This window comes from Mesocricetus auratus, unplaced genomic scaffold (assembly GCF_017639785.1).
Source record: "Mesocricetus auratus isolate SY011 unplaced genomic scaffold, BCM_Maur_2.0 Super-Scaffold_100015, whole genome shotgun sequence".
Taxonomy (NCBI): Eukaryota; Metazoa; Chordata; class Mammalia; order Rodentia; family Cricetidae; genus Mesocricetus; species Mesocricetus auratus.
Genome location: NW_024429198.1, coordinates 7,202,839 through 7,221,701, shown reverse-complemented (window position 1 = coordinate 7,221,701; position 18,863 = coordinate 7,202,839). Strand labels below are relative to the sequence as shown.

The 18,863-nt window shown below is 42.7% G+C and overlaps 1 protein-coding gene across 1 annotated transcript in view; it reads right to left on the bottom strand.

Moving 5' to 3' along the window:
* The window catches only part of Adamts12 (ADAM metallopeptidase with thrombospondin type 1 motif 12), a 280,702-nt gene that overhangs the window by 30,820 nt on the left and 231,019 nt on the right, over positions 1 to 18,863 (bottom strand). Inside the window, exons 19-20 of the mRNA XM_040757649.1 lie at positions 17,296 to 18,366; positions 9,379 to 9,531 (exon numbers count right to left, since the gene is read on the bottom strand). Of these exons, the coding sequence (XP_040613583.1) occupies positions 9,379 to 9,531; positions 17,296 to 18,366 (1,224 nt within the window). The remainder of the gene's footprint in view (positions 1 to 9,378; positions 9,532 to 17,295; positions 18,367 to 18,863) is intronic.

Sequence of the window (18,863 nt, the reverse complement as noted above, 5' to 3'; positions counted from 1 at the left end):
TTTTGGGTGGAAGTAGGAGTTTCTGTATATTTAGTAAGATCAAGGTTATATCCCATTTTATTCATTTGCAAAAATTCAGCTCTATATAATGTAGCAAATACCATAGAAAACCTGCAACTCAAAAGGTATGCAAACCTGGACCAGAATAAGACCAACTAATTAACAAATATAAGAGACCCAATGCCCTAAGGTTAGGCTGTAGTCTCCTCTTATTGTTTTGGAAAGTTACAGATAATAAAATCAACTATTGCTTTAAAAATTCAGGAAGAAATGCCATTTGTTTGACTTAATCCCGAGGAGGACAATGCTTAATCCAAAAAACACAAGGAGGCGGTCAGATCAGGGGTTTGCAGACCAGGAGGGACACTTTCAGGAAGTGTGTGAGCAAAAAATCACGGGGGATTTGGGTGTCAACCCCACTGGAGGGTTTTCAGAAGCATCTTTGTCATTTATTGCATTTCTCCCATCACAGGAATCATTTCCATCTCCCTAGGAATTCGTTCTGAAAGTGGTGTGTGCTATACAGCTGATGCACATATCTGCTATGCAGTGCTTCTTCCTTCTGAGATGCTAGCTACCTCTATATATTGGGAAGATAAAGTTAAATATACAACTTTGTTTCCTGTCAAATGTGATAAATGCACACAAGATGGGTAGCGCTCTTGATCATGAGAAGGGTGTGGGTAGAGGCATAAGTCAGCAATGGCACATCAATCTGGACAGTAATCATGTTGTGGAGAAATCCCCAGAGAGTAACTGAATGCCTCAAATGTGATGCCTGTGGGCTTGGGGAAGACTCCAATACAGCCTGGGGTCTAAGGAATTTAAGTCTCTCTGCATTTGGATAGAGATTTGAAGACTAATGCAAGGTAAAGTTGAATTTTTAATTCTGAGAAAGCCTCTGAAAAATCAAACTGTCAACTGGGAAAATTTAAACTCTCTGGTGAATAGAGGAGGGAGGATTTTGGCCAAACCCCAGATACGTCCTCCTGAGCCTTTCATTTGGGATGTTCCAATATCTAGAATTCTTCAGTCTTGACTTGACCTTTTTTGAGGTACCAGCCATTTCACTCATATGTCCTTTCCATGTCATATAATTTCCATGGAAATGATCATTCTCATGACAGCTAAATGGAATTTTGGTACATGGGCAACACTTGGCAAAGTCTCAGAAATGAGACATTTCTTTATTTTCAGATATAGAAGAAATCTCACAGGTAAGTAGTCTGTCTTTGTATCCTGGATTTGTTACTTGTTGGAAGAAAAGAGAAACTAAAGGAATTTATCCTTAAAAACATATAGTACCAGCACAGAGACAGGGAGGTCAGGAGGAGTCACTAGAATGCATAGTGATTTTAAGGAGCCAGTCCTACTCTCCTTTCTTTCCTGAATTCAGAATCTTCCTTTGGGGGAAGGGTCATAAGATCCACCAAGGACATTTTATGCCACTGTCCGAAGGTAAGTCTACCTAATGGGTAAGTCTATCCAGTGTCTTACAGTCTTCTTTTGGGAGAGGATCTTGAGTTCTGAAGACTTTCTACGTAGATTCTCCCCCTCCAAAAGTCTTAGAGTTGTAGGGATCTGGCTCACTGGAGAAGGGACAGGAATATATGGAAAACTAGAGCTGGGCATTTATGGAACAAGGGATATGCACGTCTCACACCTGCTTTTGATACCTGCCCAGACCTCAAATCTGCTACTGACTGCTGTGTGTCTCAACAGCTGGCTCAACTCCAGTAGAGGATGATGGGAAGGTGAGCTGACTGGGTACCCTCAAAACACCTGGATTAACCTGAAGACTTGACCCATCCCTTTCACCAGGGACCATGCAGAGCAAACAGTGAATAGCGTAACTGTGGATTGTTGTAAAACACATGTCAGTATGGGAAACATACTTTCTGTTGTTTTGCTTTTGGCCAGGGTTTTATGTAGCCCAGGCTGACCTGTGAAAGACACACAAGCCAGTTAAAGATGGCACCAAGGGGAAGTCAGGAGGGTGAGTCCTAAGATGTTTACAAAAAGGAGTGATTGGTTGCCAAGATCGAACCAGATGAGGTTATGTCCACTAGGTAAAGCATAGGGCACCTAGGTGTATGATAGGCTGACCTTTAAAACCATTGGCTGGCTGTTTTCCTGCTCTGCAGTTTTTTGCCTTAAAAGATGCTTGCTGTGGGGGCAATAAAGGAGTTCCTGCTTGACTAGACTCCCTGCTGTGTCTGATTGTCTCAGGATCCTGGGAGTCTGGGGAACAGGCAAACAGTGCACTTACTCTTGCTCAGACCCAGCTCTGCGGCCTTCTGTGGTTGGGCTAAGACCCTGCATCTGGTGCCCTCAACATGGGAGCATGAAGGACCTATATTTCGGATGAGGCTAAGCGGTCTCTCAGGGGTGAGACCCTTAGTATGGGTAACTCCATTTTCAGTAAGAAGGGAGAAGGGGAGGGACTGGAGATGTCTGCCAAAGATGAGGTGGAGAAGGAATGGGCCGAACCATCCATCCCAGATAACTTCGGACCCCTGCCACACACTCCTGGGAGCAAGGGGGTTGGGTCCCCCTATACCGCCCTCAGGGAAAATCTGCAAGACCTGGACCCCTATCATTGACTGGACAACAGCAGGTCAAGGCCTTGGGGCCTGGGTTATGCAGAGGCCTACCCAGTCAAGGAGGGATGGGAGAATGCAACTAGGACCACCCAAGCCTACCTGGTAAACTTGGCCCCCGGTCCTGGCAGGCCTCTAGACTGGTATCCTTGGGAGACCAAGCATCTTAAAGAGCTCCACAAGGCCATGGCAGAAGATGGCCCTAATTCCCCTTGGGCACAACTGTTGTGGGACATTGCCTACCATCCATGAGTCCCCAAGGACTGGCTGGATGTGGCTAAGGCAGTCCTCCCTAGTTCTCAGTTTACCAAACCATATGCCTTTTATAAGGAGGAATGTAGGGTATGAGCTGAGGCAATTAGACAAGCTAACCCTGCCATCCCTATTACCTATGCTATGCTGTCAGAAATGGGATATGATTACTCCACCGGGGTCCAGCAAGCAGGGGTCCCTGGGCCACATCGGGATCAGGTAAGGCAGACTGAGTTGAATGCCTGGGCTAAACAGGATGATGGGCCTATTGAGTCCCCCACAGCTGGGGTGAGGCAGAAGCCTAGCGAGCCCTTGCCGGATTTTATAGACTGGGTCCAACAGCATGTTCAGTGCAAGCTGCCACCAGGAGACCTCAGAGAACAATTTTTCTGACTACTGGTATAGGAACCATGGATGAATGGGGACCATAGAATGGCCCCGTTACAAAAGGGAGGAAGCTTCTCTAAAGGTAGGATTGGAAGATCTCATACCCTGACAGCACAAGTCCACTGGACTATCCCCTTGATCGAAGGACTTCGTCCAAAAATGACTGTTTCTATAGGCCGTAAGATGTTTCACTGTTTGGTAGGCACTGGGGCAGACAGGGTAGCGCTCCAGGAGGAGGAAGTACCTTCTACCTGGGAGCTTGCACCTGGGCCCTCGGTTTTGGGGGTGGGAGGTAACTTCTAGTCAAGAGAAACAGTAGCCTTAATGCGCTGGACCAGCCTAGACAGGGACCAAGGAAAGATACACCCCATAGTGGCCAAAGGCCTTACTGCCAATTTGCTGGGACAGGACATGCTGGGACATATGGATGCTGTTGTGATTACAGATCATTGGGCTTTTTTTGTTTTGTTTTGTTTTTTTGGTTTTTTTTTGTTGTTTTTTTTTTGTTTTTTTTTGTTTTTTGTTTTACAAGACAGGGTTTCTCTGTATTGTTTTGGAGGCTGTCGGTCCAGCCTGGCCTCGAACTCACAGAGATCCGCCTGCCTTTGCCTCCCGAGTGCTGGGATTAAAGGCGTGAGCCACCACCGCCCGGCGATCATTGGGCTTTTTATGAGGATATCCTGGAAAAGGAAGAGGCACAAAGGGTGGGAAAGGACCTAAAGAGGGTCACAGAGAAGGAGTTTTTTCCACCTCCACACCTACAGGGGGGAGCTTGAGAGGCCTATCTGGGCATACCCCAATCATATGGGCCCCTGCCTAACCCCCCTCCCAGTGCTGCCTATCAGATGGGCACTGGGAAAACCCATATGAGTGGAGCAGTGGCCGCTGACTAAACCTAAGTTGCTAGCGCTCCACCAGCTAGTGGACGAACAATTAAGGCTCGAACATATCCACCCTTCAATGAGCCCATGGAACACCCTGGTGTTTGTAATTCCAAAGATGTCTGGGGCTTGGTGCGTGCTCCAAGATTTGACAAGATAGATGAGAGGATGGAACTAGTGGGCACCCCCTTAGGGCCATGCCCTGGACTCCTGCTATTCCCACAGAATATACATTTATGGCAATTGATATTAAGGATTGCTTCTTTTCTATACCACTATATCCAGAGGATTGTGATAAATTTGCCTTATCCATTTCTTCACTTAATTATTCCAAACATGATCAACGTTTTGATGGGTAGTGCTACCAAAAGGAATGGCTAATATCCTGGCCTTCTGTCAACAGTATCTTGCTACTCTCTTAAGGCCTATGCTAGAGTCAAAGGATTCAATAATATATGCTTTTATGGATGATTTAATTTTGGGACATGGGGATCCAGCATATCTGGAGGGCTTTGTGGCCCAGGTGCTCCAATTGCTTAAAAAGGGGATTTTTACTGTGGCCCCAGAAAAGGTCCAAAAACTGTCCCCCTTCAAAGTTCTTGGGTCATGCCTCACACTGACACAGGCTAACCCACTTAAGCTTGTTCTGGAGATGCCTGAATCTGTGACCCTGACCCAGCTCCAACACTTACTAGGGAGATTAATTGGCAGAGACCCTGGGTGTCAATCACCACAGAAGACTTGGTACCCCTGTATGCCCTGCTAAAGGACAAGGCACCTCATGATCGTATAACCGCATCTTGCTCCTCATCTTTCAGAAGGCCTTTGGACATATGCTCTCTAAGGAGGCCCTTGTCCCTCTGGCTGTTTGCTGGAGCCTCCCTGATTACAGCGGTTGTAAACCAGGAGGGGGAGTCATTGGAATGGATCCATATGTCTTTGGGAGGAACACCCTGAGTCTACTCTCAGTCAGATCAGCTCCCTGATGCCATTATAAAGGGCAGGACCCAAGCCCAGTGCCACTATGGGCTAGACCCCCATACTATTGTCTTCCCCTTCTGGGTGGGATATTGAATGGCTTGCTCAGGCTAATGCCTGCCTTGCTCTTGCCTTAGAAGGATTTATGGGGAGTATTGATTGCCACTATGGGCTGTCCAAATAGGCTCCTCTTTTATAGAGACTCTCCCTTAAGATGCCCTCCTTGTTTCCATCTGAGCCCATCCAGAAAATCATTTGCATCTTCACTGATGGGGGCTGAACAGGCTCTGCCTACATTGCCTTTGGGGGATACCAAGCAACACCAATACACCAAAGATTTCAACCCTGCCAGGGTTCTGCCCACAGTAAGGAAATGATGACTGTGATGCTGACATTACAGGACATCTCTGAGCCCTGCAATCTGTTTTTCAGTCTCTATGTGGTTAATGTATTTCCCCATATCCCACAAGCACACATCCAGTTAGATAATAACCCTATAGTCCCCTCATGGTGGCTCTTAAGACCCTTTTAGAGGGTAGAGAGTAACCAATTTACCTTCAACAACTTCTGGGGCACTCTGGCCTCCCAGGGTTCCTGACTAAGGACAATGAATGGGTGCATAAACTGGTGACAGCCCCAGAGGCACTAACCCTACAGGAAGTCACCCAATTGCATGATATGACCCATGTCAACTGGAGGGAACTATATAATAATTCCCAATGTTTCCTATAAAATAGCTAAAATGTTCATGCCTGCAAATCATGTCAACCATATCTAAGAGTTCCCCCTCTACAGCCACCAGGAGTTAACCCTAGAGGCCTACAGCCCAATACCTTCTGGCAAACCAATGTTACTCATTTTCCAGTTTTTGGAAAACAGAAGTATGTTTTTGTCTCCACCTATTGGGCCACTGCACATACAGGGGAACAAACCAAACATGTTCAAGCTCACTTCCTCCAATGTTTGTCAACCCTAGGATTACCCACACAGGTTAAGACTGATAAAGGCCCTTGCTTTGCCAGTAATTCCATGGCAGAATATTTCGATAGATGGCACATCAGATGCGCTATAGGAATCCCTTACAACCCTCAGGGACAGGCAATTGTAGAAGGAAACTATCAGTGTCTCAAAGAACAACTTTTAAAACAGAAAGGGGGAATCAGTCCCCATTTACAACTAACTAGGAATGGCTTTATTTATTATTAATATTTTGAATTTTTCTAAGGGAGAAACTGAATCTAAGTTCCAAAACATTGGGACCACCTAAACCTCAAACCCCAAGTTAAGGTCAAATGGAAAGACCCTCTAACATCCCAATGGAGGAGCCCAGACCCGTTAATTACAATGGGAAGAAGATTTGGATATGTCTTCCCCATAGGGGAGGAAGCACCCATCTGGCTCCTGTCCAGAAATCTAAAATTCCTGCCTGCTCCCACAATGCAGGAGGATGACCAGCAACAGACTGACCAACAAAGAAAGGAAACAACAATGGTGGTCAAGGCTCATCTTCCAAAATAAGAGGGCCAATACAATGATACCTAACCATGTCCAAGGGCACTGGACCCTTGAGAAGCTCTGTGTTCCTTAAAAATTACAGATGATGTCCTACTTCCTGATCCTTCAGACACTCCTGCTGCTGATGCTGACTTCTCCAGTGACCACCCAGCAGAACCCTCATCGTCCCCAAAAGGTGACATGGATGGTGATCAATACTGTCAATGGAGATGTCCTCAACAACACCACAAACGAAGCAGCTCCCCAGACCTGGTGGCCCATGCTCTTCTTCCACATCTGTGACCTAGCTCAAGGAAATGCGGAGAGTTGCAGGGGTGCTACCTGCCCTATGTATCAGATCCCCAACGCCCAGGCTGCTCACATGCTCCCAATAAGGAAGCCTTATGGAACATTGACCTTTACATATGCCCAGGGGGCAATAGAACAGCAGCAGACATATCTAAATGTGGTGGGGCAGATGCCTTCTACTATGTACAATGGGGGTGTGAGAAAGGGGACAGGCTTCTGGATAAGGCAGAGTGGGCCCATTAAGGTCAAAAGGGTTAACCATCCCAAGCTCACCTGGAATCCTCTGTATGGGACATGTCATTATCAGTGTAACTGCTGTAAGATTACCCTAACTGAAGAGGGAAAGAGGATTCCTCATTGGGAGATTGGGATGACATGGGGGCTCTGACTATATGTATCAAAAGGGACAAGACTAAGGGTTACTCTTTATCATTAGAAGAACAGTTCAGCCAACACAAGGTCCCCAGCTTACTGGGCCATTAACGACCCTGATCTCCATCCAGTTGAGACCCTTTAAAATAATTTGTGTCTTTGAGCCTTGCCTTTTCCATAGGCTGATCAGAACAAAGACTCAAGAGATCCAACTGATAACCCTTCGTGTACCTAAGGATATCTCCCTTTTGAGTGAACCTTGACAAAAGGTGGTTTAAGAGATGAACCTCTGCAGAGGTGCCAAGAGGCCTATACTTCAAAATGAGGTGGGCCATGGTCTAAAACAAAAAGGGAGAATCTGAAGGGCATACAAGCCAGTTAAAGATGGCACCAAGGGGAAGTCAGGAGGGCGAGTCCTATGATATTTACACGAAAGTGTTATTGATCGCCAAGATCAAACCAGATGAGGTCACTGAGTGAACGGCTGGTGTTCACTAGGTAAAGCATAGGGCACCTAGGCACATGATAGGCTGACCTTTAAAACCATTGGCTTACTCATGTTACAAATGGAGAAACAGGAACAGAGAGGATCAGATATGCAGGCCCTAACAGCAAAGTAGGCCTGCACAGTTTCTAATCACAGCTGTGGAATGCCAACTCCACACTGGCTTCTAAGAGTGACATGTGTTTCTGTTTGTCTGTCTGATAGAGAAGTATCCCTGTCCATCTTTGTATATCAGAATTCTACCTGCCATAATATGTGTTCAGTAAAATCATGCTAAATTAATCAATAAAAAAAGAAAAGCACTGGTTGACTGTTTTCCTGTTATGTGGCTTTTTCCCTTTAAAAGATGCTTTCTGTGGGACAATAAAGGAGTTCCTGCTTGACTAGACTCCCTGCTGAGTCTCATTGTCTCTGGGATCCTGGAACTCTGGGGAACCTGCAAACACTGCACTTATCCTTCCTCAGACTCAGCTCAGCCTTCTGTGGTTGGGCTAAGACCCTGAAGACCTGGAATTTATGCTAAGCTCAGGGTGACTCTTAACTCATGATTCTCTTCCCTTGACTCCACATGTGCTGGGATTACAGACATGTACCGTCAGGTCTAGAATTGGGATATACTTTTTAGTGGTCATCTTATCCTTTAAACCATCATGTAGTAGTAGTAGTAGTAGTATTTACTGTGTGTTTGTGTGTGCACAAGTGAAGGTTAGAAGAAGGGATCAGCTCCCCTGGAACTGGAGATACGGATAGTTGTGTTCCACCCCATGTGGGTGCTGGGAGTTAGACTCAATTCCTTTGTAAGAACAGAAAGCACTCTTAACTGCCGAGCCATCCCTCCAGGCCCAGATTATTTTATTCTTAATGCTTTCTTTCATTTTAGGCAAATGAAACTGTTTTGTGAAGAGTCATAGAGCCATGACTTAATTATAAGTGACAAGGGGTAATTTTTCATTGAACAATTATAACTTTCATACAACAAAAATTGAAATAATTGAGAAATGTTGTACTGCATGTTGGACAAAGCAGCTGATTTTGAAATCTTAACATTTTGTTCTAGCTTGTTGCATGAGAGTAAGGACACCCAGGTAAAAATTTGTGGGTTAATACAAGTCTGACTTCCAGGTATTGTATAACTTAGAGTAAACCAATGGCTGATGATAGCATCTGTGCTATATATATATATATATATATATATATATATATATATATATATATTAATTTAAATTAGAAACAATCTTATTTGACATATCAATCCCCAGTTCCCTCTCCCTCCCATTCTCCCATGCTCCCCACTAACCCCCCCAATCCAACCCTCCACTCCCCAGGGAGGGTGAGGTCTTCCATGGGGCATCATTAAAGTCTGTCACACCATTTGAGGGAGGGCCTAGGCTAAGAGAGTATCCCTCCATGGGGAACAGGCTCCCAAAGTCCATTTGTGCACTAGGGATAAATACTGGTTCCACTGCCAGAGGCCCCATAGTCTATGGAGCATCTGTGCTTTTTAAAAGAGGGGAGGAAGAGAGGAGAGCCACCACCTTCAGCAAGAGTTTGTACAGGACTCACCCTTTTCCCTGAAAACATGATCTTATGCATGCATTACCTTGCTCCAGTTTCCCACTCGCCAGCCAGCACAGGGGCGGAGGTGGCACTTCTTGGCAGGGTCTGGCCTCTGAATGGCTGCACAGTCAGCATTCATCCCGGTGCTGCACTCCACACTCCTCCAGTAGGCCCCCAGCCCACATGTGGTGGAGCACTGCAGCAGGGAGGACAGCAGAAGAGAAACGGAAAGCTTTTACTCAGGTATAATCCTCACCAGGATCCTGGACACAGAGGCGTCCTGTCCCAGAAGCTAAGGTTGTCCCAGATATGAATACACACACAATCTGAGTGTCTGGCTGAGTGGTTTAGAATGAACAGCTTTAACAGACAGCCACAGTTAGAGATCACCCAGCTGCCCATGAAAGGACAGCCCAGTGCAAATGGAAATGTGCTTTTCCTTGGTAAGTACACTGACACAAATGCCTGGGCCACAGGCACATTGCTGTATCCCTATCATTCCAGTTTAGAATGGATGTCAGATGTGAGCATGTGCCTCACACCTCACACCCAATGTGGCAATGACTTTTACCTAATTTCTTTCAACGGTGCCAGTTAGTTTTATTTATTATAAGATAGACAAAGACACAGAAGTTTAATGCTGGTTTGTCCATGGAGGAAGATGGAGTCATTCTTTCTCCAGATCCTATGTCATATATTCCAGTAGTGACTCCCAAACTCTAGCATCTATGTCTCTAAGTAACATCCAGGAACCCTGATAAATGCAGATTCACATCAGTCAGTGTCCTCACTAGCACTGCAAGGCAGCATTTTTACCAAGTTCCCAGATGATGCTGGTGTTGTTGCCTCTTAGACCACAGCTGGAGGTGGGAAGAAGTGACAAAATGCTGCCTGTCTTCTTGCTCCACTGGCAGAGAACAAGGTAGCAGTCTTTTCCATAGGTAGAATTCATTTGTTTCAAGTTGTTTCCATTCATGTATCATTTATTCAGTATCACTAGTTTAGCTTGCATCTACCTTGAAAAGTACACAGTTTCTCCTGTTGGTCTTTGTTGTTGTTTTTTTCTCCTTGTATCCTCTTTGCTGCTTACCCTTATGAAGGGGTTGTTTCTGAATATATAAAACACAGCTGCAAGCATATTTAAAAGAAAGTTTCTTTTGATAAATTATATAAATCAAGAGTAAGCCTGTGTTTCCTTGACTGCTCATTTGCCTTCTCTACAATTTGGTGCTTCATCTGGTACAAATTTTGGTATTATTATAAATACAGGCACATGGTATTATAAAGCATGTATATGTGTGTATGTAAATATAGTCACAGTTATATCTTAGGTAAACTATAGAATCACAGAAAGGGAAAAGTAGAAAACACCAAATGTCATAATCTTATTTCAATTTTCATTTATAAGGGAAATTTCTCCTTAAAATTCTTTAGAACTTGATCTGTGTCTTTTCTGTTTCTCTTTGAACATCATCATGCATCTTTATAGTAGAGACAATGGCAGCTAATGTACAATTACCATCTCATGGATGAAGCCTGCTAACGTTCCCCCATCATTTACACTCATACATTTCTTAGTTTCTCTCATCAAGAGATGAACTCGGTTTTCTCAGCCATTAAATGAAGGCTGTTCTTGGGACTTCTTTTGGCTCACAGGGTATGCAGGCTAATGCTGTGTTAGTAACCATTCTTTGGTTCCCACACTGGCTGTGGACTCTACTTTTGCCATGAGCTTTTGCCTGGGTAACTCATGAGAGGACGAAAGTTAACATGAAACAGGACTAAATGACTCTGCAGAAGCTACCCCAGGCCAGCTTTCAACTGACCTCCAGCAGGGACCTGAGAGGTTAAGCTGCAGTTGATAGAACCTCCTGATGAGTAAGCACAGTTCTACTGTTTGTCAACTGTAAACTGGTGATAATGGTAGGAGCCCCCCTCATGTTGGGTTGTTGTTAGGACTAATGATTACTTATGCATACCACCTTGCACAAGGTCACACAAGCTGTATGCTGTGTTATTAACTTAATATTGTGACACAGAGGGAGAATATAACATTTTGGCAAGCCTAGGACAGTTGCTAATGAGACCGCATTGCCAGGTTATGATCTCATTAAATCTCAAGAGATGGCCATATTTCCTTGGGTCATATTTGTGCTACAAATCATATATATTGTTTATGGAGCTTGGAGTTTGGTCCTCCTCACCAGAATTGGCTTAATTCTCTTTGACATTTTCTATTTAGGCATCCTGCAACAGTCCAAAAGTAAAGCTGACATGAGGAAATCCACTGACTATAGAAAAAACAAAACAAAACCCACATTCTGTCAATTAGAGGTTTCCTTATATTGAATTACTTTCAAACTGGAAGTAGGAGACAGAGAAAACAAGAGGCTTTTGAGGAAGTGTATGGGGGGTGGTAACTTCATTCCATCCTGTGACCAATTGACCTTCATTCTGTCTTGCAGCAACTGACCCATCAGGTATAGGAACAAGTGTTGGGTGCTAGAGCTGGAGCAGATACTGAGGGTCAGGTCAGCAACATCTGAAAAACAAAAGCTCTGAAAAGATGTGGAAAACTATACTGTCACTTTCGTTCTCTTGGCTATACAGGCCTACATTTCAGTGACTGGCCCAAAGGGTCTGATTGAAAAAGGAAGCCGTTCAATGAGATGAGAGATTCTATCAGAATAAGAGCCACAGCAGTCCATGGTACACAACACGTAATGCTTCTGTTACATGAGTGCAGATAGAAAGCTCCCCTGTTCCTTGCTACATGGCATTCTTCTGTAGCGCATAGATATTCTTTTATCTCATACCAACCTTAGGAGTAAGATATGATGATCACTGAGGAAACTGAGGGTGCTTTTATTCAGGGTTCAAGTCCAGGAAGTGCATTTTCAAACTGCATACCTTTTTGTAGGGTCAACTTTGTTTCTGCATCAATTATTAATTTTGATGCCTTACTTAGTAAAAGAGATGTGCTAGTTACAGTAGGGCCTTGGGCAATCTTCTAGTGCAAGGGAGAGGTCAAGGGTATATCTTAAGAGAGACTTCAGACCAAATCCTAAGACACATTAGAAATGGTTTCTGGCTTACGAACTGGAAAAGCTTAAAATGACCCTGAAGAACACGAAGGGTGAGCGGGTAGAGTAGGAGGGGTAGGAGATCCCAGGTAGAAGGAACAGCATTCCCCTGACCAGGACAGTCTAAGAATAAGTGAGAGAGAATAAAGGAGATTGGGCGCTTTTGACTTTCGAATTTTGAGATGCAAATTGGATTCAGAAAAGAAATAAGACTAGAAAGTCATCTTATATAAGGTTACAAAATCAATTTGATGTTTGATTAGATTTTCTTTTTTTCCATTTCCCCTTTTATTATTGGCAGAGTGCATTTCATCTGATCTGTATGTATTGAAAAGACAGGCATTTGTTAGAAGGACATTGGAGTGCTTAGAACAGCTGTTGGCCGTCTTACATCTCTTGCAGTAGTGTGTGGAAAAGATAGGAGTAGGGAAAGAATAGAGGCTCACAGACCGGCAGTGAGGAAAGGCAGAGGCTCTGGGCAAGGCTATGCACTGAGGGTCTTGCATTCTAACTACTGAGTTACCATTGGTATTTTGGGCTGAGGGATCCTTCATTATTAAAGATTTCCCTGAATACTGTAGTGGTTTTTATAAGTGTTGGCTCTCAGACATTAAATGTGATCATTACTTAATAACAAACGAAACTAGGCCCACTAACTTTCAAATACCCCCCTACCCAAACATGAGGCCTTCAACTAGCAGGAAACAAAAAGGAGATGACAGAATTGATGACTTCACCCAACTTTAATCACTATTAGAGCTTGTGTTAGTGGGGGAGAGGCAAACCAGTATCAGCAGTGATTCTTAAATTTCTGAGACATTGTAATAGAGACATGTGTGATTTATTGTCCTGAGTGACCACCAAAAGAAACATCTTCAGAAGTGGGCAAATGTAAGAATCAGGGACAACAGGATGCTCAAAATCCAAGACTTCCATTCTGAACACTGACTTTTTCTGGAAAATAAATCTATGAAACATTTTTATCTAAAAAATACATAAAAGGAGTAGTCCCTAAGTCCTGACATGTAAGGGACCCCTGCCAAGTAGAGAAATCTAGTTTTCATTTATATTCTTGTTGTTCTTTTTCCATAGCTAAACTGCTTACAATTAGCAGCTCTGGAGACTGTAACACTGTTGCCAACCTGTTGGTAAATTATGATAAATTCAATATGACATTTTTTGTCAAAGTCAAATGATGACATTTGGGTCTAAATGAATTGCATCTTGATTTACTATTATCAAAATGTTTAAACCTATAGAATCAAAAGTCAGTATAGTCTATGTCTACTCCATTATGTTTTAGTTTTCTTGTATATAGTAATTTCTTATTGAATTAATTAACATTTGTCAGCTAAGTAGCATCTGTTGGCATCTAATGTTATCACAACAAATCACTGCAACACATTTAAATTCAGCAGTCACAAAACTGCCCTGGGATTTGAAAATGGTTAAGAAGATAAGAGGATTGGTCATTCTGAAACAAATACTTGTTTTTAGTATTTCTTTACTTAGTCACATGATGTCATTATACATCCCAGGATGATCTGGAATTTGCTATGTGGCTCAAGAGGGCTTTGAACTCACAGTCTTCCTGCCTCTGCCTCATGAGTGCTAGACTCACAGGAACCCTTGTTTGTGTTGTTTTAGAGACAGGTTTCTCTGTATAACTCTGGATGTCCTGGAACTCACTCTGTAGACAAGGCTGGCCTCAAACTCAGAGATCTACCTGCCTCTGACTCCCAAGTGCTGGGATTAAAGGCATCAGCCACCACCTCTTAGCCATAGGCACCTTTTAAATAAAATTTCCATATTACCTTCTGGGCTGAGGAGGACTATCCATCCTTACTAATAATCCTAGTGCAGGGCTCTCCCCAACTACTGGGCTTGCATCTAAGGGGTTCTCCTTTGATACTGCAGTTTCCATCCAGGTACTAAGCTTGTCCTCCCCAAAGTCATCAGTGACCTGCCAATGATCAAGTGCAAAAGGTCTATAGTTGACCCACTCTTGATTACAAACAGTGCCACATTTTTTTTGCCTAAGTCTTACATATCAGATTACTCCTTACCAGACTTCCCCATGGGATCTGTTTCTTAGCCCTGTCTCTAAAACATAAGTGCTCTATATTGTTTCTCTCCTGGGTCACAGGTCTTTGCAGTGTGCAGGTAGTTTTGGGGTAACCTCACTCATTTTCAAGACTCTAACTACCACCCATTGATCACAGCTGCCAAATTCTCTCTCTAGTTATTTCCTTCTTCAAGAACCCCAGACCCAAACACACAAAAGCACACTAGTTATAACTGGACATCTCAGAGGCATCTCTAATTAAATCCCATCAGTTCAGGCCACACCCATTGAATTGCTTTGGCACGGGAAGATAGCAGCCTCTGTCTTTGCTCCTTGGGGATATGGCATGGTTTTAGAAAGAAAGACACATTTTGAGAATGTTATTTGAGAAGAAGTCATTCTAAGAAACCCAGAGAATGTTAAATTTACTTTAAAATTTCTACACTGAATTGATGGTAGTGATATCATAGGGGCCATTTGTTTTCCTGACTCTAAAATCCGTTCTTGTGGAATACATTATTTTCTCATCTGTCAACTTCGGGTCATTACATAACTGACACTGCTAAAGGAACAGCAAATAAAACTAAAGGCACAAAGGGTGGTAATGTTTTCTTATATGCAAAGGAAGTGATTGGGGGTTCTCAGCTGTCCACCCAAGTTCAAATCGCTGTTCCTACACTCAGTGGGTACGATTCTAGTTACTTAACCTCCACATCCTCACTTCTAGTGTGTCACTAATATTCTTGGGCTGCAGTACCTTCATAAGCTGTTAATTTTTCACTGTCAGCTCTTGTCCCTACAGCCCTTCAGAACTTTATCAGATAGGAATATGACTAAAAAAAACTTGGCTTAGGAGACACATTTATATCTCCCTTCAATAAATTAAATTACTATGAGCACAAAAATTTCTTATCTCTGAAGCTGGACTTTTGTGAATAGAGATAAGATGTTGATTCACCAATGAAAAATTGTAACTACTCACTTTAGAAACAGAACATAAATCCATGTGAAAAGATAGTTCAAATGCAAATAATTACAAATTTTATACAGAAATCTTTGGAGTTTTGAATTTACCTACATGTTGCTGGTAAAGCTAGTATCATGACCCACTGAGGCTGACTAATTTACACAAAAGAATTTGTAAGTCGGTTCCACAATTCAGCATAGAGACAGGAGGTGATAGTGAAAAAAGAAAGTTCATCATCACATTAAAAAGTGAGATTTTGGACAGCCACTTAGTCATTATCCCCTATGTTTCCTATTTGTAAATCAGCATATATGGTATAGACACCATCTACTCTCTAGGACAACCATAGTGAAATATTAAGAGACCATATGTGAGAATGTTCTGGAAGTCAGCATGCCTTGTAAATTTCTCTAACTATATTTTTTCTTATATTAACAGCTATTAGACACTAGCTGTTATTCTTAATTAACTGCTCTAGCTCAGCTCTCTTGAGAAAAGAAAATAAGATATAAATTGTAAAAAAAAAGAAACCTGAATTATTTGAATTGTGGCTACATAATTTTATAAGTTCATATACTAAACTTTTAAAATTAAAATAAGTAAGAAATTATTTTGGTGCCTCAAAAAGATGTCACTAGTTGTAGAAATAAAAACAAACACACAAGCAAACAAATATCTAGTCAAATTTCTAAAGCCTGAAAGTAGGGGCCAAAATTTTATTGTAATGCTTAGTTTTTCTTAGATATCACAATTCTTTCAATGAGCCATAGTGATTTTTTTTAGATGAGGCCACTCAAAGAAAAATAATTAGATAATGAAAGTGAGTGCCTAGCTGTGTAGATAGGTAATGTATGAGATGTGTAATTATATATTAATAAAGCAGTTTAAATGTATCACAGGTAGAAAGAGGGCCCTTTGATAGATATTTCTTCTCAGGCTTGTTTTGAGCACACAAATAAAAGATACAAGCATTCATATAAAATCAAGGGATATATATCCCGTGGTAATAGAATAGAATACATGTATTGGATATAAAGAATTGTTGACATAGTAAGCTATATAATTCTTTTAGAGTTTGTTTCGGATTTCCATTCCAATTGTAATTACTGTACCAGTTTGAACGAAGTATGAGCATTAGCTTTCTGATTGAATGTGAGGATGGGTCCTTATAGCTGTCCCTCATCATAGGACCTCTGGAGTGCACAGCTGGAAGGGACAGTAGAGATGTCCCACCCTAAACATATCAGCCTGCAGTTTAAGCACCAGCCCCAGAAAGATGACTGGATTCTTCATGCTCACATAGTAACTGACTCAGGCCTCCTGTTAGAGATTTCTCATTGTATGTCTTCCCTGTAGTACTTGTGAATAATGTATACATATATACTTGTATGTACACAGTGTTTTATAAATAATATATCTTATAATTATATAAATTATACACATTTTATAAATAATGTATTTACTCTTCTCCTTCCCATTTGGCAAGTTGGCACAGAGAAAGTTGTAATTGTCATTACATAGTTTTCTTCTATCCTTCCTTCCTTCCCTCCTTCCCTACTTCCTTCCTTCCTTTTCCCCCTCCCTCATCCTCTATTATTTCCCATTCTCCCCCTTTAGTTCTCTTTCATTTAATCAGATCTTGAATAACTGAGCTGGCTTCCAGACTGGCATTCAACTCAGAATCCATCCACCTCAGTCTCTCAAGAGCTAGGATTATAAGTGTGTGCCTCCATGCCCAATTAGATAACAATTTAACGTACGTTCATTTCAGAGTTTTCACAACATAACATCCCTAGATATTTCTCATATAGAATCAGGTCTGGAATAGGAAACCGAATCTCTTACTTGACTCCAGTTTCCAACAATCCAGTATGCAGGGCTGTGGTCCTTCATAAGTGACTTGTAATTGGAAGCATTTAGCAGGAATCCCTCAGCAATCAGACTAGATGCATCTTCCTCACTCAGGACAGGTCCTGAGCCTTGGGTTGGATTTGTATCATTTGCCAGTGCCAAGTGGTCATGGTTTTCTAAGTTTTCTGAGGGTGTTGGCTGGTGTCCTCCTGGAATGTTGCTTGGTTTTTCAGTGATCAGCCCCTCAGCTCTGAGTGTCTCATTTTTAAGGGACCAGTCAGGTAGTGAGCCTTCCATCGTTGTACTGTAGGGAGGCCATGAGGTCTCTTCCCTGACATAAGATGTCGGTGGAGGTCCAAGTGGTATTTCTGCGTTTCTGTCCACAGAAGAATCATGCTCAGGTACTCTTATCTTGTTCCATCTCACAGAGTGATTTTCATCCTTGTTCATAGGCTGGTCACTGTCTTCCCCTGAGCCACTATGTATCTCCACTTCTGGATCTGTGGTAAAGGTGTTATAAAATGCAGTTACTTGCCAAGTCACCTCATTGCTAGATGTTAAGCCAGAATCGCTTGTCGTGGTTGCCCAAAAGTCACCCTCTGATGTAGGACCTATAGCTGAACTAGAAACGGTTTCATCATCGGGCTGGAGACTCAATGACCAGGAAGTGAGAGGGGTCTGGGAAGTGCTTCCAGAAGAAGTAGGGTAGTGAGAGTCCTCTTCATTTTGGGTTGGTTCTTCTTCGGGTGCTATAGTAGGGCCAAGACTGGCGATTGCTGGAGTGCTTCTGCTCACAGACTCAGGCACTATGGGTGTGGACAGTAGTGTGGGCCTGGATGTAGGTGCAGTGATGGGCTTGAAAGGGTCATACTCTGGTGTTGGTTGGTTTTTCCCACCAGGAGCTATATCTTTATTGGGTTTCAGAATTCTACGGCTAGATGGACACTGCTGGAGACCACACAGAGCTCGACTGTTAGGTTTCCGTGTCTTGTCACAAGGTTCATTATGGTTCTTGGCACATGTGACACTGCGAATCCGCACTCCACCACCACAGGAAACAGAGCACTGGAAAAGAGAGACAGATGCTACTTTAGTGGGAAAAGATGACTTTTTTCTTATGGTCATGCTCAGTGGTGATGAATTGTGCAGCTAATGCTCTATCTCCATTTGGTTTCTATGCTTTGAGTTTTATATCATCTTCTGGAGATCATCCAGGGCCCAGGACCAGCCTGAACAAAAACCATGATATGGTCAAACTGAAGGTTTTCTGGGTCTTTAAAAATGGGCACCACTATCTACAAGGAGTGAGATGAGTTAAATCACTCACAGGGTCTCTTTGAGAGCCCAGAGACTATTACCTCTTTCTCAGGGTTACAGTGCTATTACATTAATACAAAATGTTCTCAGATTCTCAGGATCGCACTAAACTAGTTATATGAAACCTTTTATACTTAGAAAATAATGATAAGAATTTGTGTAGTTTTCCCAGATGTCACAGTCATTTATCTATGGCAAGTGGAATTACATTAAAAGCTGGATAATCACCATCCTCAAAAATACTC